The sequence below is a fragment of the Callithrix jacchus genome, chromosome 18 (assembly GCF_049354715.1).
Source record: "Callithrix jacchus isolate 240 chromosome 18, calJac240_pri, whole genome shotgun sequence".
Lineage (NCBI taxonomy): Eukaryota > Metazoa > Chordata > Mammalia > Primates > Cebidae > Callithrix > Callithrix jacchus.
Genome location: NC_133519.1, coordinates 12,240,523 through 12,267,461, shown reverse-complemented (window position 1 = coordinate 12,267,461; position 26,939 = coordinate 12,240,523). Strand labels below are relative to the sequence as shown.

The following is a 26,939-nucleotide window of genomic DNA, read 5'->3' as shown; positions in this document are numbered from 1 at the left end:
TTTCTCTAACCCTTCGTTGGCCGTGATACAGGATGAGCTAGATGAGTATTGCAGCAACCCTTCTGGAAAGCAGTCAGGGCAAGTTGTGAAGATTTTGGGGTAAAAGTTTTAATCGTTTGCACCGACTTAAGTCAGAGGATATGGGATCGAGATCTGCAAGATGAGACAGATTTTTGTCCCATGGATCTGAAAAGCAGGCTCATCTGCTTCTGAGGCAACCGAATCTAGGGCCCCGTGAGACCATTCCCATCATAGTATCGCATTCTTCCATTGAGACTATTTTACGTCCTCGTGCCATGACTGGACACCGATTTGGTCTTGTGCGAAGTGCCATTTGCTTCCTGTGACCCGCTCTTCTGAATTTGTTTACAGACGCTCGAGAAGATGACGATGAGGAGCGGAGATACGGAGACAGCAAAAAGAAACTGCTCGTGAGTCGAGTGGTCTACTCCCTGGCCTGTCAGCTGACGACGGAAGGTAAGTTCTGTAGGTTCACCGTCACGGAAGTGCCGAGCAGTGTCCCGTCTTGTCTCTGAGAAACCATACACTCGCTTTGTCAAAGTGAACTTCATCCTTCCCATACTTCTAGGAAAGTAGCAAAACGGGTATTTTTAACATTTTGTTAAGGACCTAACACAGAGAGGAAACGATGTAGCAACGTTTCCAGGTCTGCTGTAAGACAGGTGCGAGACTAGGGTTAACACCCCAGCTGTCGATTCCTAACACGGGCACCGAACCTCCCGCTTTCCTTTAGCAGGAGGCGAGATCACGTTTACAGGAACCTTCTCCGTACCATATAAGATCCTTCAGAACTTATAAGCAGGACCGCCGTAGAAATGTGGATGTCCTGGCTTCAAGGGCAATGAGTAGCTAAGAACAAGTTGACTTTAAGGTGATCGAGAGTGCAGATGAGGAGAGTAATTCGGGGAAATAACATCTTGAAATCAATGGGCAAGGCTGCCAGTGACATCCCTCAGTCCTGATTAAACCAATTTGACGTCACCAGTTTCTAACCCATCGTGCGTTTGGGTTTCTCCTTTCCAGTCCCTGGCTTTCCGTGTTCTGCCCCGAATGTCATCACGGTGGCATCTGGCAGGGCTGTTGCCGGAAGAATCCCAGGGGTGAACGTTCCAGAAGCCATTGAGAAATCCTGCTCCCGGCGGGAAGATAACAAACCGGATGTCGGAGTCCGCCGAAATAGATGTCTTCTGAGTGAGGTGGACTACTCCCTGAACTACGGGCTGAGGGCATACGGTGAGTTCCACAGGTTCACCTCCACAAAAGTGATGAACCGTGTCCTGCCCCGTCTCGAGAAACTGACCGCTCTCTTCCTCAAAGTTAATCTCGTCTTTCCCATACTCCTACAAAATAGAAATGGGTGTTTTACCATTTGGTTAAAGATGGAAGACAGAGGCCAGAGTGTTTAGCAACTTTTCCACGTCTGCAGTAAGGTGGGTGTGGGACTGGGGTCGCAATCCCAGCTATGGGATTCCTGACGCAGGCGCGGAACCACCTGTTTTTCTCAGCAAGAGGCTGAATCCATGTTGACAGGAGTCCTCTCTGTACGGTACAAGATCCTGCAGAGGAGTAGCATCTAGAGTCTGTTGGTCCAAATGTCTGAGGCTGCTGAACTTGCACGTGGTTCCGGTTTCGGCCGAGGCCCAGCAGGCAAAGCTGTGTGTTGGGGACCCTGGGGGGGAACACAGCGATAGCAGAGAGGTACCTCCTGTGGGGAACTGAAAGGGGATCCTGCTCCTGAGAGTAGAACCTGTGGTATGCGTAAGTGGCCCCATCAAGAGCAGGAAGTACCCTGGTACCGGTGCCTCAGCCTCCCAATTAGCTGGGCCCCCCGGTGGGCACCACCACGCCTGGCTGCTGTTTGTGTTTGATGCAGAGGCGGGGCTTCTCCACGTTGGCCAGGCTGATCTCGAACTCCTGAGGTCAAGGGATCTGCCCTCCCAGACCTCCTAAAGTGCGGGGATTCCAGGCATGAGCCACCATGCCGGCTCCACAGATTCTTTTTTGAGGTAGAGAGCTTGTTAGAAAGTACGTCGGTCGGTCCAGTCTCCGGTATACATTTCTCTAACCCTTCGTTGGCCGTGATACAGGATGAGCTAGATGAGTATTGCAGCAACCCTTCTGGAAAGCAGTCAGGGCAAGTTGTGAAGATTTTGGGGTAAAAGTTTTAATCGTTTGCACCGACTTAAGTCAGAGGATATGGGATCGAGATCTGCAAGATGAGACAGATTTTTGTCCCATGGATCTGAAAAGCAGGCTCATCTGCTTCTGAGGCAACCGAATCTAGGGCCCCGTGAGACCATTCCCATCATAGTATCGCATTCTTCCATTGAGACTATTTTACGTCCTCGTGCCATGACTGGACACCGATTTGGTCTTGTGCGAAGTGCCATTTGCTTCCTGTGACCCGCTCTTCTGAATTTGTTTACAGACGCTCGAGAAGATGACGATGAGGAGCGGAGATACGGAGACAGCAAAAAGAAACTGCTCGTGAGTCGAGTGGTCTACTCCCTGGCCTGTCAGCTGACGACGGAAGGTAAGTTCTGTAGGTTCACCGTCACGGAAGTGCCGAGCAGTGTCCCGTCTTGTCTCTGAGAAACCATACACTCGCTTTGTCAAAGTGAACTTCATCCTTCCCATACTTCTAGGAAAGTAGCAAAACGGGTATTTTTAACATTTTGTTAAGGACCTAACACAGAGAGGAAACGATGTAGCAACGTTTCCAGGTCTGCTGTAAGACAGGTGCGAGACTAGGGTTAACACCCCAGCTGTCGATTCCTAACACGGGCACCGAACCTCCCGCTTTCCTTTAGCAGGAGGCGAGATCACGTTTACAGGAACCTTCTCCGTACCATATAAGATCCTTCAGAACTTATAAGCAGGACCGCCGTAGAAATGTGGATGTCCTGGCTTCAAGGGCAATGAGTAGCTAAGAACAAGTTGACTTTAAGGTGATCGAGAGTGCAGATGAGGAGAGTAATTCGGGGAAATAACATCTTGAAATCAATGGGCAAGGCTGCCAGTGACATCCCTCAGTCCTGATTAAACCAATTTGACGTCACCAGTTTCTAACCCATCGTGCGTTTGGGTTTCTCCTTTCCAGTCCCTGGCTTTCCGTGTTCTGCCCCGAATGTCATCACGGTGGCATCTGGCAGGGCTGTTGCCGGAAGAATCCCAGGGGTGAACGTTCCAGAAGCCATTGAGAAATCCTGCTCCCGGCGGGAAGATAACAAACCGGATGTCGGAGTCCGCCGAAATAGATGTCTTCTGAGTGAGGTGGACTACTCCCTGAACTACGGGCTGAGGGCATACGGTGAGTTCCACAGGTTCACCTCCACAAAAGTGATGAACCGTGTCCTGCCCCGTCTCGAGAAACTGACCGCTCTCTTCCTCAAAGTTAATCTCGTCTTTCCCATACTCCTACAAAATAGAAATGGGTGTTTTACCATTTGGTTAAAGATGGAAGACAGAGGCCAGAGTGTTTAGCAACTTTTCCACGTCTGCAGTAAGGTGGGTGTGGGACTGGGGTCGCAATCCCAGCTATGGGATTCCTGACGCAGGCGCGGAACCACCTGTTTTTCTCAGCAAGAGGCTGAATCCATGTTGACAGGAGTCCTCTCTGTACGGTACAAGATCCTGCAGAGGAGTAGCATCTAGAGTCTGTTGGTCCAAATGTCTGAGGCTGCTGAACTTGCACGTGGTTCCGGTTTCGGCCGAGGCCCAGCAGGCAAAGCTGTGTGTTGGGGACCCTGGGGGGGAACACAGCGATAGCAGAGAGGTACCTCCTGTGGGGAACTGAAAGGGGATCCTGCTCCTGAGAGTAGAACCTGTGGTATGCGTAAGTGGCCCCATCAAGAGCAGGAAGTACCCTGGTACCGGTGCCTCAGCCTCCCAATTAGCTGGGCCCCCCGGTGGGCACCACCACGCCTGGCTGCTGTTTGTGTTTGATGCAGAGGCGGGGCTTCTCCACGTTGGCCAGGCTGATCTCGAACTCCTGAGGTCAAGGGATCTGCCCTCCCAGACCTCCTAAAGTGCGGGGATTCCAGGCATGAGCCACCATGCCGGCTCCACAGATTCTTTTTTGAGGTAGAGAGCTTGTTAGAAAGTACGTCGGTCGGTCCAGTCTCCGGTATACATTTCTCTAACCCTTCGTTGGCCGTGATACAGGATGAGCTAGATGAGTATTGCAGCAACCCTTCTGGAAAGCAGTCAGGGCAAGTTGTGAAGATTTTGGGGTAAAAGTTTTAATCGTTTGCACCGACTTAAGTCAGAGGATATGGGATCGAGATCTGCAAGATGAGACAGATTTTTGTCCCATGGATCTGAAAAGCAGGCTCATCTGCTTCTGAGGCAACCGAATCTAGGGCCCCGTGAGACCATTCCCATCATAGTATCGCATTCTTCCATTGAGACTATTTTACGTCCTCGTGCCATGACTGGACACCGATTTGGTCTTGTGCGAAGTGCCATTTGCTTCCTGTGACCCGCTCTTCTGAATTTGTTTACAGACGCTCGAGAAGATGACGATGAGGAGCGGAGATACGGAGACAGCAAAAAGAAACTGCTCGTGAGTCGAGTGGTCTACTCCCTGGCCTGTCAGCTGACGACGGAAGGTAAGTTCTGTAGGTTCACCGTCACGGAAGTGCCGAGCAGTGTCCCGTCTTGTCTCTGAGAAACCATACACTCGCTTTGTCAAAGTGAACTTCATCCTTCCCATACTTCTAGGAAAGTAGCAAAACGGGTATTTTTAACATTTTGTTAAGGACCTAACACAGAGAGGAAACGATGTAGCAACGTTTCCAGGTCTGCTGTAAGACAGGTGCGAGACTAGGGTTAACACCCCAGCTGTCGATTCCTAACACGGGCACCGAACCTCCCGCTTTCCTTTAGCAGGAGGCGAGATCACGTTTACAGGAACCTTCTCCGTACCATATAAGATCCTTCAGAACTTATAAGCAGGACCGCCGTAGAAATGTGGATGTCCTGGCTTCAAGGGCAATGAGTAGCTAAGAACAAGTTGACTTTAAGGTGATCGAGAGTGCAGATGAGGAGAGTAATTCGGGGAAATAACATCTTGAAATCAATGGGCAAGGCTGCCAGTGACATCCCTCAGTCCTGATTAAACCAATTTGACGTCACCAGTTTCTAACCCATCGTGCATTTGGGTTTCTCCTTTCCAGTCCCTGGCTTTCCGTGTTCTGCCCCGAATGTCATCACGGTGGCATCTGGCAGGGCTGTTGCCGGAAGAATCCCAGGGGTGAACGTTCCAGAAGCCATTGAGAAATCCTGCTCCCGGCGGGAAGATAACAAACCGGATGTCGGAGTCCGCCGAAATAGATGTCTTCTGAGTGAGGTGGACTACTCCCTGAACTACGGGCTGAGGGCATACGGTGAGTTCCACAGGTTCACCTCCACAAAAGTGATGAACCGTGTCCTGCCCCGTCTCGAGAAACTGACCGCTCTCTTCCTCAAAGTTAATCTCGTCTTTCCCATACTCCTACAAAATAGAAATGGGTGTTTTACCATTTGGTTAAAGATGGAAGACAGAGGCCAGAGTGTTTAGCAACTTTTCCACGTCTGCAGTAAGGTGGGTGTGGGACTGGGGTCGCAATCCCAGCTATGGGATTCCTGACGCAGGCGCGGAACCACCTGTTTTTCTCAGCAAGAGGCTGAATCCATGTTGACAGGAGTCCTCTCTGTACGGTACAAGATCCTGCAGAGGAGTAGCATCTAGAGTCTGTTGGTCCAAATGTCTGAGGCTGCTGAACTTGCACGTGGTTCCGGTTTCGGCCGAGGCCCAGCAGGCAAAGCTGTGTGTTGGGGACCCTGGGGGGGAACACAGCGATAGCAGAGAGGTACCTCCTGTGGGGAACTGAAAGGGGATCCTGCTCCTGAGAGTAGAACCTGTGGTATGCGTAAGTGGCCCCATCAAGAGCAGGAAGTACCCTGGTACCGGTGCCTCAGCCTCCCAATTAGCTGGGCCCCCCGGTGGGCACCACCACGCCTGGCTGCTGTTTGTGTTTGATGCAGAGGCGGGGCTTCTCCACGTTGGCCAGGCTGATCTCGAACTCCTGAGGTCAAGGGATCTGCCCTCCCAGACCTCCTAAAGTGCGGGGATTCCAGGCATGAGCCACCATGCCGGCTCCACAGATTCTTTTTTGAGGTAGAGAGCTTGTTAGAAAGTACGTCGGTCGGTCCAGTCTCCGGTATACATTTCTCTAACCCTTCGTTGGCCGTGATACAGGATGAGCTAGATGAGTATTGCAGCAACCCTTCTGGAAAGCAGTCAGGGCAAGTTGTGAAGATTTTGGGGTAAAAGTTTTAATCGTTTGCACCGACTTAAGTCAGAGGATATGGGATCGAGATCTGCAAGATGAGACAGATTTTTGTCCCATGGATCTGAAAAGCAGGCTCATCTGCTTCTGAGGCAACCGAATCTAGGGCCCCGTGAGACCATTCCCATCATAGTATCGCATTCTTCCATTGAGACTATTTTACGTCCTCGTGCCATGACTGGACACCGATTTGGTCTTGTGCGAAGTGCCATTTGCTTCCTGTGACCCGCTCTTCTGAATTTGTTTACAGACGCTCGAGAAGATGACGATGAGGAGCGGAGATACGGAGACAGCAAAAAGAAACTGCTCGTGAGTCGAGTGGTCTACTCCCTGGCCTGTCAGCTGACGACGGAAGGTAAGTTCTGTAGGTTCACCGTCACGGAAGTGCCGAGCAGTGTCCCGTCTTGTCTCTGAGAAACCATACACTCGCTTTGTCAAAGTGAACTTCATCCTTCCCATACTTCTAGGAAAGTAGCAAAACGGGTATTTTTAACATTTTGTTAAGGACCTAACACAGAGAGGAAACGATGTAGCAACGTTTCCAGGTCTGCTGTAAGACAGGTGCGAGACTAGGGTTAACACCCCAGCTGTCGATTCCTAACACGGGCACCGAACCTCCCGCTTTCCTTTAGCAGGAGGCGAGATCACGTTTACAGGAACCTTCTCCGTACCATATAAGATCCTTCAGAACTTATAAGCAGGACCGCCGTAGAAATGTGGATGTCCTGGCTTCAAGGGCAATGAGTAGCTAAGAACAAGTTGACTTTAAGGTGATCGAGAGTGCAGATGAGGAGAGTAATTCGGGGAAATAACATCTTGAAATCAATGGGCAAGGCTGCCAGTGACATCCCTCAGTCCTGATTAAACCAATTTGACGTCACCAGTTTCTAACCCATCGTGCGTTTGGGTTTCTCCTTTCCAGTCCCTGGCTTTCCGTGTTCTGCCCCGAATGTCATCACGGTGGCATCTGGCAGGGCTGTTGCCGGAAGAATCCCAGGGGTGAACGTTCCAGAAGCCATTGAGAAATCCTGCTCCCGGCGGGAAGATAACAAACCGGATGTCGGAGTCCGCCGAAATAGATGTCTTCTGAGTGAGGTGGACTACTCCCTGAACTACGGGCTGAGGGCATACGGTGAGTTCCACAGGTTCACCTCCACAAAAGTGATGAACCGTGTCCTGCCCCGTCTCGAGAAACTGACCGCTCTCTTCCTCAAAGTTAATCTCGTCTTTCCCATACTCCTACAAAATAGAAATGGGTGTCTTACCATTTGGTTAAAGATGGAAGACAGAGGCCAGAGTGTTTAGCAACTTTTCCACGTCTGCAGTAAGGTGGGTGTGGGACTGGGGTCGCAATCCCAGCTATGGGATTCCTGACGCAGGCGCGGAACCACCTGTTTTTCTCAGCAAGAGGCTGAATCCATGTTGACAGGAGTCCTCTCTGTACGGTACAAGATCCTGCAGAGGAGTAGCATCTAGAGTCTGTTGGTCCAAATGTCTGAGGCTGCTGAACTTGCACGTGGTTCCGGTTTCGGCCGAGGCCCAGCAGGCAAAGCTGTGTGTTGGGGACCCTGGGGGGGAACACAGCGATAGCAGAGAGGTACCTCCTGTGGGGAACTGAAAGGGGATCCTGCTCCTGAGAGTAGAACCTGTGGTATGCGTAAGTGGCCCCATCAAGAGCAGGAAGTACCCTGGTACCGGTGCCTCAGCCTCCCAATTAGCTGGGCCCCCCGGTGGGCACCACCACGCCTGGCTGCTGTTTGTGTTTGATGCAGAGGCGGGGCTTCTCCACGTTGGCCAGGCTGATCTCGAACTCCTGAGGTCAAGGGATCTGCCCTCCCAGACCTCCTAAAGTGCGGGGATTCCAGGCATGAGCCACCATGCCGGCTCCACAGATTCTTTTTTGAGGTAGAGAGCTTGTTAGAAAGTACGTCGGTCGGTCCAGTCTCCGGTATACATTTCTCTAACCCTTCGTTGGCCGTGATACAGGATGAGCTAGATGAGTATTGCAGCAACCCTTCTGGAAAGCAGTCAGGGCAAGTTGTGAAGATTTTGGGGTAAAAGTTTTAATCGTTTGCACCGACTTAAGTCAGAGGATATGGGATCGAGATCTGCAAGATGAGACAGATTTTTGTCCCATGGATCTGAAAAGCAGGCTCATCTGCTTCTGAGGCAACCGAATCTAGGGCCCCGTGAGACCATTCCCATCATAGTATCGCATTCTTCCATTGAGACTATTTTACGTCCTCGTGCCATGACTGGACACCGATTTGGTCTTGTGCGAAGTGCCATTTGCTTCCTGTGACCCGCTCTTCTGAATTTGTTTACAGACGCTCGAGAAGATGACGATGAGGAGCGGAGATACGGAGACAGCAAAAAGAAACTGCTCGTGAGTCGAGTGGTCTACTCCCTGGCCTGTCAGCTGACGACGGAAGGTAAGTTCTGTAGGTTCACCGTCACGGAAGTGCCGAGCAGTGTCCCGTCTTGTCTCTGAGAAACCATACACTCGCTTTGTCAAAGTGAACTTCATCCTTCCCATACTTCTAGGAAAGTAGCAAAACGGGTATTTTTAACATTTTGTTAAGGACCTAACACAGAGAGGAAACGATGTAGCAACGTTTCCAGGTCTGCTGTAAGACAGGTGCGAGACTAGGGTTAACACCCCAGCTGTCGATTCCTAACACGGGCACCGAACCTCCCGCTTTCCTTTAGCAGGAGGCGAGATCACGTTTACAGGAACCTTCTCCGTACCATATAAGATCCTTCAGAACTTATAAGCAGGACCGCCGTAGAAATGTGGATGTCCTGGCTTCAAGGGCAATGAGTAGCTAAGAACAAGTTGACTTTAAGGTGATCGAGAGTGCAGATGAGGAGAGTAATTCGGGGAAATAACATCTTGAAATCAATGGGCAAGGCTGCCAGTGACATCCCTCAGTCCTGATTAAACCAATTTGACGTCACCAGTTTCTAACCCATCGTGCGTTTGGGTTTCTCCTTTCCAGTCCCTGGCTTTCCGTGTTCTGCCCCGAATGTCATCACGGTGGCATCTGGCAGGGCTGTTGCCGGAAGAATCCCAGGGGTGAACGTTCCAGAAGCCATTGAGAAATCCTGCTCCCGGCGGGAAGATAACAAACCGGATGTCGGAGTCCGCCGAAATAGATGTCTTCTGAGTGAGGTGGACTACTCCCTGAACTACGGGCTGAGGGCATACGGTGAGTTCCACAGGTTCACCTCCACAAAAGTGATGAACCGTGTCCTGCCCCGTCTCGAGAAACTGACCGCTCTCTTCCTCAAAGTTAATCTCGTCTTTCCCATACTCGTACAAAATAGAAATGGGTGTTTTACCATTTGGTTAAAGATGGAAGACAGAGGCCAGAGTGTTTAGCAACTTTTCCACGTCTGCAGTAAGGTGGGTGTGGGACTGGGGTCGCAATCCCAGCTATGGGATTCCTGACGCAGGCGCGGAACCACCTGTTTTTCTCAGCAAGAGGCTGAATCCATGTTGACAGGAGTCCTCTCTGTACGGTACAAGATCCTGCAGAGGAGTAGCATCTAGAGTCTGTTGGTCCAAATGTCTGAGGCTGCTGAACTTGCACGTGGTTCCGGTTTCGGCCGAGGCCCAGCAGGCAAAGCTGTGTGTTGGGGACCCTGGGGGGAACACAGCGATAGCAGAGAGGTACCTCCTGTGGGGAACTGAAAGGGGATCCTGCTCCTGAGAGTAGAACCTGTGGTATGCGTAAGTGGCCCCATCAAGAGCAGGAAGTACCCTGGTACCGGTGCCTCAGCCTCCCAATTAGCTGGGCCCCCCGGTGGGCACCACCACGCCTGGCTGCTGTTTGTGTTTGATGCAGAGGCGGGGCTTCTCCACGTTGGCCAGGCTGATCTCGAACTCCTGAGGTCAAGGGATCTGCCCTCCCAGACCTCCTAAAGTGCGGGGATTCCAGGCATGAGCCACCATGCCGGCTCCACAGATTCTTTTTTGAGGTAGAGAGCTTGTTAGAAAGTACGTCGGTCGGTCCAGTCTCCGGTATACATTTCTCTAACCCTTCGTTGGCCGTGATACAGGATGAGCTAGATGAGTATTGCAGCAACCCTTCTGGAAAGCAGTCAGGGCAAGTTGTGAAGATTTTGGGGTAAAAGTTTTAATCGTTTGCACCGACTTAGGTCAGAGGATATGGGATCGAGATCTACAAGATGAGACAGATTTTTGTCCCATGGATCTGAAAAGCAGGCTCATCTGCTTCTGAGGCAACCGAATCTAGGGCCTTGTGAGAACATTTTCATCATAGTATCGCATTCTTCCATTGAGACTATTTTACGTTCTTTTACTATGACAAGACACTGGCTTGTTCTAGTTAAAAGTGATTATTGCTGAATGTGACCTGCTCTTCTGAATTTTTTTTACAGGTGATCAAGGTTATAATGAAAAACGGAAATACAGAGACAGCAAAAATAAGCATTTAACAAGTCAAGCGGCCTTCTGCCTGGGCTCTCGGCTGAAGAGTAAAAGTAAGTTCTATAGTTTTAGTATAATGGAAGTGCTGCACAATGTTCTGTTTTGTCTCTTACAAATGATGCACTCTCTTTTTCAAAGTTAATTGTATCCTTTCCATGCTTCTAGGAAAATAGCAATGATTATTTTAATATTTTGTTAAATCTGGAAGTCAGGGCCAAGGTTTTTACCAACTCTTTTATGTCTGCAGTAAGGTGGGTTATGGACTAGGGTCAATATTACAGCTAATAATTTCTGACACAGAACCATGTGTGTTTCTCAGCAAGAAACTAAATCATGGTCACAGGAATTTTTCCTAATATGTAGGATGCTGAAGAACTTCTCAGGAAGATAAAGGTAGAAATGTGTATTTCCTGGGTTCAGGGTGAATGAATAGCTAAGACACATTAACCTAAACGAGATCAAGAGTGGAGATAAGAGTAAAAGCAGGGAAACACCATGTGCAATATAGGCAAGGCTGTCAGTGAGATCCCTCAGTCCTGATTAAACCAACTTATCGTCACCAGTTTGTAACCCATTATGTGTCTGGGTTTCTTCTCCCCAGTCCCTGGCTTTCTGTGTTGTACCCAAAAAGTCAACATGGTGGCATCTGGCAGGACTCCTTTTAGAATAAACCGAGAGGTGAACGTTCCAGAAGGCATTGAGAAATCCGGCTCACAACAGGAAGAAAACAAACCAAATGTCGGAGCCAGCAAAAACAGACTTCTTCTGAGCCAGGTGGCCTACTTCCAGAACTACCGGATGAAGACAGACGGTAGGTTCTGTAGGTTGTCCACCTCGAAAGTCATCAATGATGTCCTGTGTTGTTTTGAGAAACTAACAGTTCATCAAAATTAATTTCATTCTTCCCATACCTGTAGAAATTAGCAATGGGTATTTTAACATTTTGTTAAAGATGGAAGACAGAAGCCAAAGTAGTTAGCAACTTCTCCACGTCTGCAGTAAGGTGGGTGTACAACTGGGGTCACAATCCCAGCTATCAGTTTCTGAGGCAGGCACAGAACAACCTGTTTTTCTCAGCAAGAGACCAAAGCCATGTTTAAAGGAATCCTCTCTGTACAGTATAAGATCCTGCCGACAAGTAGCATCTAGTCTGTTGGTCAAAATGTCTAAGGCTACTGCACTTCCATTTGCTTCTGGTTTTCTGAGGCCCAGTAGGCAAAGCTCTGTTCTGGGGACACTGGGGGAAATGTGGTGATAGCACGCAATACCTCCTGTGGAGAGCTAGAAGGGGAATCCGCTCCAATAACATCTGTGGTATGTGTATGTGGCACCATCAAGAGCAGGGAGTACCCTGGTACTGGTGCCTCAGCCTTCCAATTAGCTGGGATTTCTGGTGGGCACCACCGCAAATGGCTAATTTTTGTATTGTTAGTAGAGGCGGGGTTTCACCATGTTGGCCAGGCTGGTCTTCAACTCCTGAAGTCATGTGATCTGCCTCCCTGGGCCTGCTAAAGTGCTGGAATTCCAGGTGTGAGACACTGGGCTGCCTCCATGGATTCTTTTTTAAGTAAAGGTTGTTAGGATTCATCCATCAGTCCAGTCTCCTATATAAATTTCTCTAACCATTCATTGACCATGATATATGATGAGATAACTCGGTATTGCAGCAATGCTTCTGGAAAGCAGTTACGGCAATTTTTGAAGATTTGGGAAAAAAAGGTTAATTATTTGCACTGATTTAGGTAAGAGGATACATGGTTTAAGATCTAACAGATGAGGGAGACTTTGTACCATGGATCTGAAAAGCAGTCTCATATACTACTGAGGCAACCTAATCAAGGGCCTGTTAAAACATTCCTGTCAGAATATCACATCCTTACACTGAGAATATTTTACGTCCTTGTGCTATGACAGGACTCTGATTTGGTCTTGTGTGAAGTGCGATTTCCTTAATGTGACCTGCTCTTCTTAATTTGTTTACAGATGATCAAGAAGATCACGATGAAGAACAAAAATACAGAGACAGCAAAAACAAACTTGTTATCAGTCAAGTGGCCTGCTACCTGGCCTGCCGGCTGAGGATGAAAGGTGAGTTCTGTAGGTTCACCATTACGGAAGTCCTGGACAGTGTTCTGTCTTGTCTCTGACAACTGCTCTACTCTCTTCTTCATTTTAATTTTATCACTCACAGACTTCTAGGAAGGTAGCAATTGGTATGTTAACATTTTCTTAAAGACTTAACACACAGGCAAAATTACTTAGCAACTTTCCACATCTGCAATTAGACAGGTGTGAGATTGGGTGAACATCCCAGATGCTGATTTCCAACACAGGAACCAAAACACCTGCTTTTCTCTGCAGGAGGCTAAATCATGTTTACAGGAATCTTACCCATACCATATAAGATCCTTTAGAACTGAAAAACAGGATCAAGGTAGAAATGTTTATGTCCTGGCTTCAAGGTAAATGAGTAGCTAAGACAAGTTGACTCTAAGGTAAACGAGAGCACAGATGAGAAGATTAATTTGGGGAAATAACATCTTGAAATCAATAGGCAAGGCTGTCAGTGACATTCCTCAGTCCCGATTACACCAATTTGACGTCACCACTTTCTAATTCACCATGTCTTGGGTTTCTTCTTTCCAGTTGCTGGCTTTCTGTATTGTTACCCAAACATCAGCAGGGTGGATTCCGGTAAACTTCCTTCCAGAAAAGACCCAGAGGTGAACGTTCCAGAAGCCATTGAGAAATCCTGCTCCCAGCGGGAAGATAACAAACCGGATGTTGGAGTTCGCCAAAATAGATGTCTTCTGAGTGAGGTGAACTACTCCCTGAACTACCAGCTGAGGGCATACGGTGAGTTCCATAGGTTCACCTCCACGAAAGTGATGAATGATATCCTGCCTCATCTTGAGAAACTGACCACTCTCTTCCTCAAAGTTAATCTCGTCTTTCCCATACTCCTAGAAAATAGAAATGTGTGTTTTACCATTTGGTTAAAGGTGGGAGACAGAGGCCAGAGTGTTTAGCAACTGTTCCACGTCTGCAGTAAGGTGGGTGTGGGACTGGGGTTGCAATCCCAGCTATGGATTTCTGACGCAGGCACGGAACCACCTGTTTTTCTCAGCAAGAGGCTGATTCCATGTTTACAGGAATCCTCTGTGCACAGTACAAGATCCTGCAGAGAAGTAGGATCTAGTCTGTTGGTCCAAATGTCTGAGGCTGCTGAACTTGCACGTGGTTTCGGTTTCGGCCGAGGCCCAGCAGGCAAAGCTGTGTGTTGGGGACCCTGGGGGAAACACGGCGATAGTAGACAGTACCTCCTTTGAGGAACTGAAAGGGGATCCTGCTCCTGAGAGTAGAACCTGTCGAATGTGTAAGTGGCCCCATCAAGAGCAGGAAGTACCCTGGTACCGGTGCCTCAGCCTCCCAATTAGCTGGGCCCCCCGGTGGGCACCACCACGCCTGGCTGCTGTTTGTGTTTGATGCAGAGGCGGGGTTTCTCCACGTTGGCCAGGCTGATCTCGAACTCCTGAGGTCAAGGGATCTGCCCTCCCAGACCTCCTAAAGTGCGGGGATTCCAGGCATGAGCCACCATGCTGGCTTTACAGATTCTTTTTTTAAGCAGAGCTTGTCAAAAAATATATTCGTTGGTCCAGTCTTGTGTATACATTTCTCTAACCCTTCGTTGGCTGTGATACAGGATGAGCTAGATGAGTATTGCAGCAACCCTTCTGGAAAGCAGTCAGGGGAAGTTGTGAAGATTTTGGGATAAAAGTTTTAATCGTTTGCACTGACTTAAGTCAGAGGATATGGGATCGAGATCTACAAGATGAGACAGATTTTGTCCCATGGATCTGAAAAGCAGGCTCATCTGCTTCTGAGGCAACCGAATGTAGGGCCCCATGAGAACATTACCATCATAGTATCGCATTCTTCCATTGAGACTATTTTACTTTCTTTTGCTTTGACAGGACACTGGCTTGTTCTAGTTTAAATTGAGAATTGCTGAATGTGACCTGCTCTTCTGAATTTTTTTACAGGTGATCAAGATTATAATGAAAAACGGAAATACAGAGAAAAGAAAAATAAGCATTTTACAAGTCAAGCGGCCTTCTGCCTGGGCTCTCGGCTGAAGACGAAAGGTAAGTTCTATAGTTTCACCATAATGGAAGTGCTGCACAATGTCCTGTTTTGTCTCTTACAAATGATGCACTCTCTTCTTCAATTTAATTTTATCCTTACCATGGTTCTAGGAAAATAGCAATGATTATTTTTACATTTTGGTAAATTTGGAAGTCAGGGCCAAGGTATTTAGCAACTCTTCCATGTCTGCAGTAAGGTGGGTTTGGGACTAGGGTCAATATCACAGCTAATGATTTCTGACACAGGCACAGAACCACCTGTGTGTCTCAGCAAGAAACTAAATCATGTGTACAGGAATCCTTTCTAATATGTAGGATCCTGAAGAACTTATTAGCAAGATAAAGGTAGACATGTGTATTTCCTGGTTTTATGGTGATTGAATAGCTAAGAACGTTAACCTAAAGGAGATCAAGAGTGGAGATGAGAAGAGTCAAGGCAGGGAAACAACATGTCCAATAGGCAAGGCTGTCAGTGACATCACTCAGTCCTGATTAAACCAATTTAACGTCACAGGTTTCTAACCCATCATGTGTTTGGGTTTGTTCTTTTTAGTCCCTGGCTTTCTGTGTTCTGCCCCAAACGTCCACATGGTGGCGTCTGGCAGGTCTTCCAGAATAAACCCAGAGGTGAATGTTCCAGAAGGCACTGAGAAGTTCTGCTCACAACAGGAAGAAAACAAACCAAATGCTGGAACCACCGAAAATAGACTTCTTCTGAGTCAGGTGGCCTACTTCCAGAACTACCGGCTGAAGTCATACAGTAAGTTCTAGAAGATGACCACCATGAAAATGATCAATGATGTCCTGTGTTGTTGTGAGAAACTCACAGTTCTCTTCATCAAAATTTATTTCATCCTTCCCATACTTGTAAAAAATAGAAATGGGTATTTTAACATTGTTGTTAAAGATGGAAGACGGAAACCGAAGTACTTAGCTACTTTTCCACAGCTGCAGTAAGATGGGTGTGGGACTGGGGTCACAATCCAGGCTATCAGTGTCTGACACAGGTACAGAACCGCCTGTTTATTCTCAGCAAGAGACCGAATTCATGTTTACAGGAATCCTCTCTGTACAGTATAAGATCCTGCAGACAAGTAGCATTTAGCTTGTTGATCAAAATGTCTGAAGCTACTGAACTTTTACTTGGTTCTGGTTTTTTGAGGCTTAGTAGGCAAAGCTGTGCCTTTCGGACCCTGCGGGAAACGTGGTGATAGCACACAGTTCCTCCTGTGAAGAGGTCGAAGGGGCTCTGCTTCTAATAGAACCTGTGTTATGTGTAGGTGGCACCAGCAAGAGCAGGAAGTACCCTTATAATGGTTCCTCAGCCTCCCAGTTAGCTGGGATCCCTGGTGGGCACCACCGAAAATGGCTAAGTTTTGTATTGTTAGTAGAGGTGGGGTTTCACCATGTTAGCCAGGCTGGTCTTGAACTCCTCAGGTCAAGTGATCTGCGTTCCTGGGCCTCCTAAAATGCTGGGATTCCAGGTGTGAGACACCAGGCTGGCTCCATGGATTTTTCTTTAAGGTTGTTAGAATTTGTCCATCGGTCCAGTCTTTTATATAAATTTCTCTAACCATTCATTGGCCACAATATATGTGGAGCTAGATTAGTATTGCCGCAATGCTTCTGGAAAGCAGTAAGGGCAAATTTGGAAGATTTGGGAGAAAAGTTTTAATCATTTGCACTGACTTAGGTCAGAGGATACATGATTAAGATGTACCTGATGAGGGAGATTTTGTCTTATGCATCTGAAAAGCAGGCTCATATACTACTGAGGCAACCTAATCTAGGGCCTGTTAGAACATTCCTGTCAGAATATCACGTTCTTACGCTGAGAATATTTTACATCCTTGTGCTATGACAGGACACTGATTTGGTCTTGTGTGAAGTGCAATTTCCTTAATGTGACCTTCTCTTCTGAATTTATTTACAGAAGATCGAAAAGGTCACGACGAAGAACAGAAATACAGAGACAGGAAAAAGAAACTTGTTATGAGTCAAGTTGCCTACTACCTGTGCTGCCGGCATAAGACGGAAGGTAAGTTCCATAGGTTCAGCATCACGGAAGTGGTCAACAATGTTTTTTCTTTTCTCTGAGGAATTATACACTCTCTTCTTCAAAGTTAATTTCATCCTCATATTTCTAGAAAAATAGCAATGAGTATTTTAACATTTTGTTAAAGACGTAACACAGAGGCGAAACTATTTAGCAACTTTTGCACATCTGTAGTAAGACATATGTGAGACTGGGGTTAACATCCAGCTATTGATTCCTAACACAGGCACCAAACCACCTGCTTTTCTCTGCAAGAGGCTAAATCATGTTTATAGGAATTTTCTGCGTACCATATAAGATTTTTCAGAACTCATAAGAAGAAAGAGGTAGAAATGTTTATGTACTGGCTTCAATTTGAATGAGTAGCTAAGACAACTTGACTTTAAGGAGATCAAGAGTGGAGATGAGAAGAGTAATTTGGGGAAATAACATCTTCAAATCAGTAGGCAAGGCTGTCAGTGTCATCCCTCAGTCCTGATTGAACTAATTTGATGTCACCAGATTCTAACCCACCATGTGTTTGTGTTTCTTCTCCCCAGTCCCTGGCTTTCTGTTATCTGCTTCAAACATCAGCAAGGTGGCATCTGGCCGGCCTCCTTACAGAAAATACACAGAGGTGAACGTTCCAGAAGGCATTGAGAAATCCTGCTCCCAGCAAGAAAATAACAAACCGAATGTCCCAGTCAGCAAAAATAGATGTCTTCTGAGTGAGGCGAACTACTCCCTGAACTGCCGGCTGAAGACCTACAGTAAGTTCTATTGTATGGATGAGTAAGTACTGACCCATTGGTTCAGTCTCCTATATAAATTTCTCTAACCATTCCTTGACCATGATATAATGAGATAGATCAGTATTGCAGCAACCCTTCTGGAAAGTAGGGCAAGTTTTGAAGATTTTGGGAAAAAAGTTTTAATTGTTTGCACTGACTTAAGTCTTAGGATATGGGATTGATTTCTACAAGATGAGACAGATTTTGTCCCGTGGATCTGAAAAGCAGGCTCATCTGCTTCTGAGGCAACTTAATCTCGGGCCCCTTAGAACATTCCCATCATAATATCTCAATCTTCCATTGAGAATATTTTATGTTCTTCTGCTATGACAGGACACTGATTTGGTCTTGTGTGAAGTGAGATTTGCTGAATGTGACCTGCTTTCTGAATTTGTTTACAGATGATCAAAAAGATCATGATGAAGAACAGAAATGCAGAGACAGCAAAAATAAACATCTTAGGAGTCAAGCGGCCTACTACCTGGACTGCTGGCTGAAGACGGAAGGTAAGTTCTCTTCATTCACTATCACGGAAGTGCTGAACGATATCCTGTCATTTCTCTGAAAAACTGAACACTCTCTTCGGCAGAATTTATTTCTTTGTTTTCATACTTCTAAGCAAATGTAAATTTGTATCTTAACATATTGTTACAAGCGGATGAGAGAGGCCAAAGTATGTAGCCACTTTTCTACATCTGCAGTAAGGTGGGTGTGGGACTCCGTAACATCTCAGCTATGATTCCTGGCACAAGCACAGAACCACCTGTTTTTCTCAGCAGTAGGCTTAATCATGTTGACAGGAATTCTCTCTGTACCACATGAGATCCTGCAGACAAGTAGCATCCAGTCTGTTGGTCTAAATGTCTGAGGCTCGTGAACTGCCATTCAGTGCAGGTTTCTGCTGAGGTCCAGTAGGCAAAGGTCTGTTCTCGGGTCCTGGGGGCAATGCGGTAATAATACACAGAACCCGCTGTGGGGAGCTTAAAGAGGACTCTGCTCCTTCCATAATCTGATGAAAGGCGGTCTTTGGAACAAGAGGCAGCATCTTTCCAGGTGTAAAGGACAGGAAGGAAGCTGTGACAGGAGAGGGGTTGTTGGAGTGGAAAGATCTCTGGATTGAGAATGAAGGTTCCCAGGCTGTATCTTCAGCAGTGTCTTTAGTAACTGTCACTGAGCACTTGATTTCTCTCCTTCCTTCCTTTCTGTCTCTCCATCTTCAAAGTCAGGCAAATTTCTCTCTCCATCTGCAAAGGCAGACATCTTGCAGTGCGAACACTTATGACCGCTTATCCAAATGAGGTAAAGCCCCTCGCTTTGTGATGTTGGGACTGCAGGTGCCCATCACCACACCAAGTGAACTTTTTATTTTTGGTAGAGATGAGGTTTCACCATATCGGCCAGGCTAGTCTTGAACTCCTGACCTTAAATTTTTCACCTACTTTGTCCTTTCAAATCATAGGTTTTGTTTTGTTTTGTTTTGGAGGTGGAGTCTCTCAATCAGGCTGGGGTTCAGTTGCATGATCTCAGGTCACTACAAACTCTGCCTCCTGGGTTCAGACGATTCTGCTGCCTCAGCCTCTTGAGTAGCTAAGAGTGTAGGCGCGTGCCACCACGCCCAGCTAATTTCTTTGTATTTTTAGTAGAGACAGGCTTTCACCGTATTAGCCAGGATGGTCCCGATCTCCTGAGCTCGTGAAGTGCTCACCTCGGCCTTTCAGAGTGCTGGGATTACAGGCGTGAGCCACTATGCCCAGCCCAGAGATTGTTTTTTGTTTGTTTTATCTTTTGTTTTGTCTTTTTTCATTCCTTCTCCCTAGAGACTGTCAAAAGTTGTCAATGCCGACTCTATTACATGTCATCTCGGCGAGGTATTGGGATTGTTTTCAATTAGCGATAATCTCATCTCAGATAAACCCCATTGGCTATGATACTGCCACTGCGCAAAGCTTACAGATTCTATTTGCAGCAAGTGTTGTTAGAATTTACATATCCATCTCGTTTCATGTATAGATGCTTCTGACCATTCAATGACCTTGCTCCCTGGTGAGATAAGTCAGTATTGCAGCAACACTCCCGGGAAAGAGTTTGACTTATTTTTGGAGATTTTCTGGGAAAAAATTTGATTTAAATTTGCATAGACTCAGGGAGAGAATATGGCATTATGGCCTACCCATACAGGGAGCTTTTGGCCTGTGCATCTGGAAAGCAGGCTCATCTACTCACCAGGCTTCATCTGGGGCACCCTAGAATCTTCCTGTCAGAATTTGTATTCTTGCCGTGAGATCATTTCTGTGCCTGTGCTATGACTAAACACTGATTTGGTCATATGTGAAGTGTGATTTGCTTAATGTGACCTGCTTTTCTGAATTTATTTACAGGAAGTCAAGGTGATGTTGAGGAAGAGGAGGAGAAAGGGCCAGTGCCCCCCAGGTAATGCTGTGGAGCTGTGGGCTGTTAGTTCCATAGTGACACCTGGAGACTGCAGATCCAGGAAAAGGAGAAAATGATGACTAGAACTCTGCCTTCCATTCACCAGCTACAGATTGTCCTCATTGACAGTGCTGTGGGTGATGTGTGGCACTTGTATAGGTTTTAATTTCTTAGTCCTCCCAAGATAGGGACCTGCAATCTGCTGAGCCAGGTGAACTCAGCAAACAGGGATTTTTTGGTTTCCCCTGTTCTCTCCCATGGGTTTAATTCCAGGGAGAGATGTGGATATGCTTTCTACCCATTTGTTGTTAGCATGTTTGCTAGGATTTGTGAAGAGAAGAAATTCAAAAAATATACATATGCTATCAAAATACTGGAAAAGGGAGGCCCTTAGTACAGAAGATCTGGGTGTCTGAAATGCCTCAGGAGCTCTGTTCACTTGAATGCTGCATGTAAAATTCAACACAACTTACGCGAGGTAGTTGAATCCCCATGTTAGTGCTCGTGTTGCAGTTCATGATGGTAGTTTCCAGGGAGTCTGGGTGGCCTGCAGTGGCTCATCTGTGGCAAATGCACTGAGCACCTGCTGCTCATTTGTGCTGTGTCCCCAGGGTAGTCACCCTTCACCCTGCATTTAGAAGGATAGTTTTTTTTTCTCTTGAAGGAAAAATGCCTTTGCTTTCTGTGACCACTCCATTGTGACTTCCATCAGATCAGCTGGGGGACTTTGTTGTCTAATCTGTTGGTTTAATCTGCCGTCCTGTCCTGCCTGGCTCATCAGGAATCTGCAGGAGTCTGTGGAGGAGGAAGCCCCGCAGGAGTCCTGGGATGAAGGTGATTCGACTCTCTCAGTTCCTCCTGGCCCATCTGCCTTCAATGAGACTTTGAGGAGCAACTTCCACTCATTAGAGGACCAGCAAGTCATCTCGGCTGTTGACATAGACAGTGAGTGACTCCATTGTGAAGGCGCTAAAGCTCCATTTTGTGTCCCAGATAGACCCCTTAGTCTTTGGGCACTGCTCCCCTGGCTGGGCTGAGAGTTGTCATCACTGTGGGCTGAGCCTGTACGTGAGTGTAGATTTCAATCACTCTGGATTCCAGTCTGAAGCACCGGCATGGGGTGGGACAGTGAGCTTTGCCCTGTCTCTAGTCTCAGGCCATGCCCGTCGCACCCTGGACCGACTGTCAGGACATTGAAACTTAAGGCAGGTGTTGCACACTCACGCCAAGCTCTGCAGCACATGCCCACAAGTTATCTGTCAATCTGAATTAAATGTCTCTTGCCAGCTACCAAGTTCCTCATGAGTTTTGTTCCCCAAGCATGTCTGTGAGGTTCTTCCCTGTTTGTACAAACTTGGTGTAACTGTCTGTAGAAACTTGGGATAAAAGGATAATGGTCTACCAGAATAGGGACATTTCATCATTGGTCTGAGACAGGAACCAAGAAATCTCTCTCATGATTGGCCTTCAGACCTCCTGAAGTCTGTCTCTCACATTATCCTGCTCTCATGTTGAGGAGCCTGAGGTCCCTGTGCAGGGATTAGACAGTGGACGGTTATGGGTGTAGGAGAATTGGCTTATTTTGTCTGTCCCTGTCTGCATTTATTGCAGAGATTAAAAATGACCAAGCAGCAGAAGAAGACCAAGGCCCACCATGCCCCAGGTAACTTTGAGCAATTGTCAACAGCTAATTTTGTGTTGACACCTGGAGACACCAGGTCCAGGGAAAAGAGTGGGCTGACAATATCGATACCATGTTTCCAATGAAGCCTGAATGATTTCTACTAACATTGCTGTTGGTATTCATTGCGGTAGATACTTAGGTTTCCATTTCTCCCTCCCCTTATCATTTACTAACTACCGTAGGTTGACGATACTTGGTTTTATGATCAGTGTACGCTGTGTGTCCTGAGGGTACTCACTCAGAGTGTCCTTTTACTCCCTCATCAGTGTGTCACCTGGACGGATCACTTAGCTTACTTTCCCTCTCTCTTTGATTCTTTTTTACCCTACTCCTGCCCATCCCGACATAAAGCAATAATTTGTTATGTCATTAATGGATCTATGTTTTTTCTTTATTAACCACTTTCTTGTGCTCCCCATGAAATCTAGCTGGAGCTCTGCGGTGTCTTATTTTCCCTGACTTATTCTTTGGTTTTTCTTCCTTTTCTAGGCTCAGCATGGAGCTGGTGGAAGCAGAAGAACCTGAAGTCTTCCGGTACTCACTGGATGTATTGTATTCAACTTATGCAGCTTATCCTGAGTTTTATTTCACATGCCAGGCTTACACATATGTTATTTTTTATTTGTGGAAGAGTGTGTTCGCTTGTCTTTGGACATGGACAGTAGGTTTCTTACTACGACGGTGACAAGACTCCTCCCCCTGGTCTCCCGGGTAGGGGTCATATTTCCACACTAAGACAACGTATCACGTGGGACTCTGCCGGTGCAGAGTATGAACACCACCATGTTCTTGCTGAAACACTTAGCCTGAGTTTCATAGCCTGAGGTAATCTCCAGACAACTTCAGAATGTAGAGCAGTGAGCAGCACAAGTGACCTTTCTCCTTCAGAAAGCCCATGTCACCACAAATCACACAACCAAAAGGAGAAGAGACATTTTGGGTTGAAAAAGAGTAAAAAGATAATGTAGCTACATTTCTTTAGTTCTTTTGAACCCAAAGTGTCTCCTCACCTTTTGTTGTTGTCATTGATGGTGGTGACATGGGCTTGTTTGTAGAGGACAGGTCAGCTGTCTGACTCAAAGCTCTACCCTCTGAAGTTGTCTGAAAATGTCCTCATGATTAAATTCAGCCTAAGTGTTTTTCTGGGAACACTGCAGGGTCAATGCTACCTCACCCATCTGCAGGCAGAGAAGGTCCCGTGTGTCTCCCACCATGATTGTGATACCAGGACTGTTCCACCATTTGTCTACCATGATCCTGATACCAGGACTCTTCCACCATTTGTGTTCCACCATGATCGTGATACCAGGACTGTTCCACCATTTGTCTACCGCCATGATCGTGATATTAGGACTGTTCCACCATTTGTTTACCACCATGTTCGTGGTACCAGGACGGTTCCACCATTTGTCTACAACCATGATTGTGATACCAGGACTATTCCACCATTTGTCTACCACCATGCTCGTGGTACCAGGACTGTTCTACCATTTGTCTACCACCATGATTGTGATACCAGGACTGTTGCACCATTTGTCTACCACCATGATTGGGGTGCCAAGACTGTTACCTTTTATCTACCATTATGATTGTCATACCAGGACTCTTCCACCATTTGTCTATCACCATGATCGTGATACCAAAACTCTTCCACCATTTGTCTACCATCATGATCGTGATACCAGGACCGTTTCACTATTTGTCTATCACCATTATCGTGATGCCAGATCTGTACCTTTCAGAGACAGCTTATTTATACCAAAGTAATTGGAAAAATGGTTTTTAAAAGTATTAATATGCTGTGTTCAAATGACCATCCCCTAAACATTTTCTTCATTAATCATCCCTGGTGGTGTCCATTATTATATTTATATCTCTCTACTGGAAATTTTCAATTTTTCCTGTATCTTTGCTTTTCCTAGTTGTCTGTTGTTGGAAAAAAAATTTCCTGCCTGCATTTTAATTTTTGCCAAAGTTAATTTTAATCTATACTATTAAAATGTTTTCTCTTAAGACTGTCAGCACATAAGGCCACAGCAAAAGAGAGAATTCACTGATTTTGAAGCCTTTTTTGATTTGTTGCTGACAAGAGACGTAGTTTTCTTAGCTGCTAATAACTATTTGAGCAGCCAGGAAAGGTCTATCAGACTAAGGACATGAAAAGCCCAGGCCATTCTCTTTGAGTTTTTTAAACTATTTCAAAAGAGAAGAGAATAGGTAGATTCCACATATGTGGACAGGAAGGAGAATACACTAAAAGCAACAGACAATTATTTCCCAAAACAGAATAGAAAACTAGATTTAAATAAACATACACCATTAAAATTTATTAAACATTTTCTCATGTCTCTAAACTTACCTGTTATATGAAAGTCAGTTCTTAATATTCCACACTGCATTGACTGTTGACATTCATAAGAACATATTTCCAAGTTTATTATTTGAAAATGCAAATGGACTGTAATTTTTTTTTGCAGTAATCTTTTTAAGATTGAAGATTTTATTCAAAATAAAACCAGAGATTTTAAAGATTGAAAATGACATTAAAATGTATCTTCTCAAAATAATGATGTTTAACTGTGTATCTTTTGTTTATAGTGTAACTGTCAAGTGATCATTTAACCATTCTTTAAATATTTCAAATTACTGGGGACATGTACATACACATAATAAAGCAATGCCTACTCGGTGAGGGGCTGCCTTGTGAGCAACCCCAAGGGCCCTGGCTCATGAAGCCCTTGGCTAGAAAGGTGGAGGGATCAGCCAGGTGGGCACACAGCAGGTTTCTTGTTTGCTTCTGGCAAACACACACACAAATAGCACCTGCTCACTGGAATCTCTGGCAACCCTGACCAGGCTTCATGATGGGTGAGGTGGGCTAGAAATGGGAAAGTGGATGACCCCAGATCTAGAGACTGCCGCTGTCACCTGGGCACCTGGAATGTGCGTGGAGGAGTCTCCCACAGATTTGGGCCTGGATCAATGCCCAAACATGCACAAGGACAGGACTCTTGGCCTGGATGTTTGCAGAGCTCCCAGTCTTCTAAAGAGGCTGGTGGTGGGGAGGAAGTTTCAACAAAACAGCAGAGTTATGGGTACTCGAGCTTGGAACAGAGAATACCTCCCTGTACTACTAAATGACAGTATCTGACGATGATGAATGACACTTGAGCAGCAGCTTTCACTGTTTCACAAGCAGTGTCTCTGGACCACTAGGTTGGTGCTGTCAGATGTTGACTGAAACAGTGGTTCGAGCCCATCCAGTCACATGAATGTTTCTAGCGGACATGACCTTCCATCTGAAGAGTCTCTTCCTTGGACCAAATATATCTTAAAACTTCTCTTCAGGCCGGGTGCTGTGGCTCACGCCTGTAATCCTAGCACTTTGGGAGGCTGAGGTGGGTGGATCACCTGAGGTCAGGAGTTTGAAACCAGCCTGGCTATCATGGTTAAACCCCATCTTATATAAACACACACACACACACACACACAAACTTGTCTCTTGTCTATTTTCCAACCTGTCTCTTTGTTGCTTGGGCAAAAAAACTCCATTTTTAATCTCCCCCCAACAAACATCTTCCCTTATCTTGGTGTTTCAGGTTTTGAGTTTGTTTCCTCAGCTGCTCATATTTGGAACACTGGAAATTTCTAAAATGGAGAATGACAGAACCTGAGTCACACCTCTGGTGAAGCCACAGACTTTGGGGGAGAAATCTAATCTGCCAGGGTCTGAAGTTAAACACATGAATTTTTTGTGCCTCCATTTCTATGTCAAATGCACTAAACCAGAATACTCAGGTTGTCCAATGTTTAAATGAGCTGTGCAGGAAAAGCGTGGAGCCCAAGCCTCTCACATAGTAATTGTTCAATACACATGAGCTCCTATCAGTGCCATTGCCTCCAGCATTTCCATCAGGCTTTGATCTTTTAAACACCCTTCTTGATACAAGTGGATCATTCTTCAAACCTTCTCTAACTGATGGCTGTGAAATTGCTCCAGTGTGTATTATTACAAACACAGCTGCAGGGATCAGACTGACACATACATGTGTCGTGCATCCCCTGTCTACTTCTGCGCAGATACCTGGAAATGGAATGGCCAGATCAAGGTATTTATACCTTTCGATTTCACTAATTTCTGCCCAAATTACTGTGGAAAGACGATATAACAAGTCACATTGTTAACATTTTGTGAGAATACTTTCTATCTCCTTCTTCTGGCCAAAACTGGGTAGTATTGCCTACCATTTCCTCTGAGCCTCCTTTGCCAACATTTCTGTAGTCGTTCGGTGGGGACACGTGTTATGCATGACATCAAACTCAAATCCTTAAAGGAAAAGAGGGATTAACATGACTGTACAAATTTATATTCAAAATACAATGAATAGAAATATATATGTGGATGTAAATATAGACACAAAATATATGGCAAAATGTTTTTTATTTAGGATACTTCATCAGAGTTATGTATACATCAAAATTTGTTTAGTAAAACAGCAGGCCCCATGTGTACATAATTATTCAGCTCCTTATCTCTAAATAGCTATTATTAGTCTTTGCTTTCTGAGGTTAGGCCCTATCTCTTATTCAAATACTCGCTCATCACCACCACCCCCAAACATGCCTCTCAACACCTCACCCTCTAACATGTTCGTGTCCTGGTTTGCTGAGTCAATTACTACATTATTATAACTTGTACATTTTATTCAGAGCTCAGTCACATTGGATATACACAGCAGGAATGAAGGACCAGTATCTTCCGGGTCTCTCTCTCAAGTGGATGAGCTTCAGAGATTCATGTAGTCTTTGGCCACCCTGCCTGTCTTCTATTCCAGGTAAGTACTGGATATGATGGCCCAGCTCAGATCAGGCACTCTCTCCGTGAGCAGGGGAGGGCGGGACATCTTCATGTGCAGTAGCAGAAAGACACTGTCCAAAGAGGGAGAGGCAGTTCTACAAAAGAAAGGTCAGTCTGGGTCATGGGCAGGCAAACCGAGGATGTGAAGAAAACAGTGTCTGCTCTGTGAGGGGAACATGCAGTAGAGGAT

The 26,939-nt window shown here is 46.3% G+C and overlaps 1 protein-coding gene and 1 non-coding gene across 21 annotated transcripts in view; one reads left to right on the top strand and one right to left on the bottom strand.

Annotated features, from left to right (window-relative positions):
* Positions 1–24,455, top strand: part of LOC103790920 (uncharacterized) — a 69,716-nt gene extending 45,261 nt beyond the window's left edge. For 17 of the 20 annotated variants that reach the window (XM_078355728.1, XM_078355713.1, XM_078355724.1 and 14 more), the window contains 23 exons: positions 373–477; positions 1,045–1,254; positions 2,450–2,554; positions 3,122–3,331; positions 4,527–4,631; positions 5,199–5,408; positions 6,604–6,708; positions 7,276–7,485; positions 8,681–8,785; positions 9,353–9,562; positions 10,758–10,859; positions 11,408–11,617; positions 12,790–12,894; positions 13,453–13,662; positions 14,850–14,951; positions 15,505–15,711; positions 16,885–16,989; positions 17,547–17,756; positions 18,179–18,283; positions 20,156–20,207; positions 20,989–21,152; positions 21,819–21,870; positions 22,381–24,455. In XM_078355728.1, the coding sequence (XP_078211854.1) occupies positions 373–477; positions 1,045–1,254; positions 2,450–2,554; positions 3,122–3,331; positions 4,527–4,631; positions 5,199–5,408; positions 6,604–6,708; positions 7,276–7,485; positions 8,681–8,785; positions 9,353–9,562; positions 10,758–10,859; positions 11,408–11,617; positions 12,790–12,894; positions 13,453–13,662; positions 14,850–14,951; positions 15,505–15,711; positions 16,885–16,989; positions 17,547–17,756; positions 18,179–18,283; positions 20,156–20,207; positions 20,989–21,152; positions 21,819–21,870; positions 22,381–22,576 (3,395 nt within the window). In that variant the 3' untranslated portion in view covers positions 22,577–24,455. The remainder of the gene's footprint in view (positions 1–372; positions 478–1,044; positions 1,255–2,449; positions 2,555–3,121; positions 3,332–4,526; positions 4,632–5,198; positions 5,409–6,603; positions 6,709–7,275; positions 7,486–8,680; positions 8,786–9,352; positions 9,563–10,757; positions 10,860–11,407; positions 11,618–12,789; positions 12,895–13,452; positions 13,663–14,849; positions 14,952–15,504; positions 15,712–16,884; positions 16,990–17,546; positions 17,757–18,178; positions 18,284–20,155; positions 20,208–20,988; positions 21,153–21,818; positions 21,871–22,380) is intronic. The other 3 variants (XM_078355729.1, XM_054247512.2, XM_078355730.1) reach the window with 3 other exon arrangements.
* On the bottom strand, positions 19,586–19,725 carry LOC118149398 (U4 spliceosomal RNA). The gene has a single exon (XR_004736768.1). It is a non-coding gene; the product is annotated as a U4 spliceosomal RNA (small nuclear RNA).
* Positions 24,456–26,939: the final 2,484 nt, after the last annotated feature.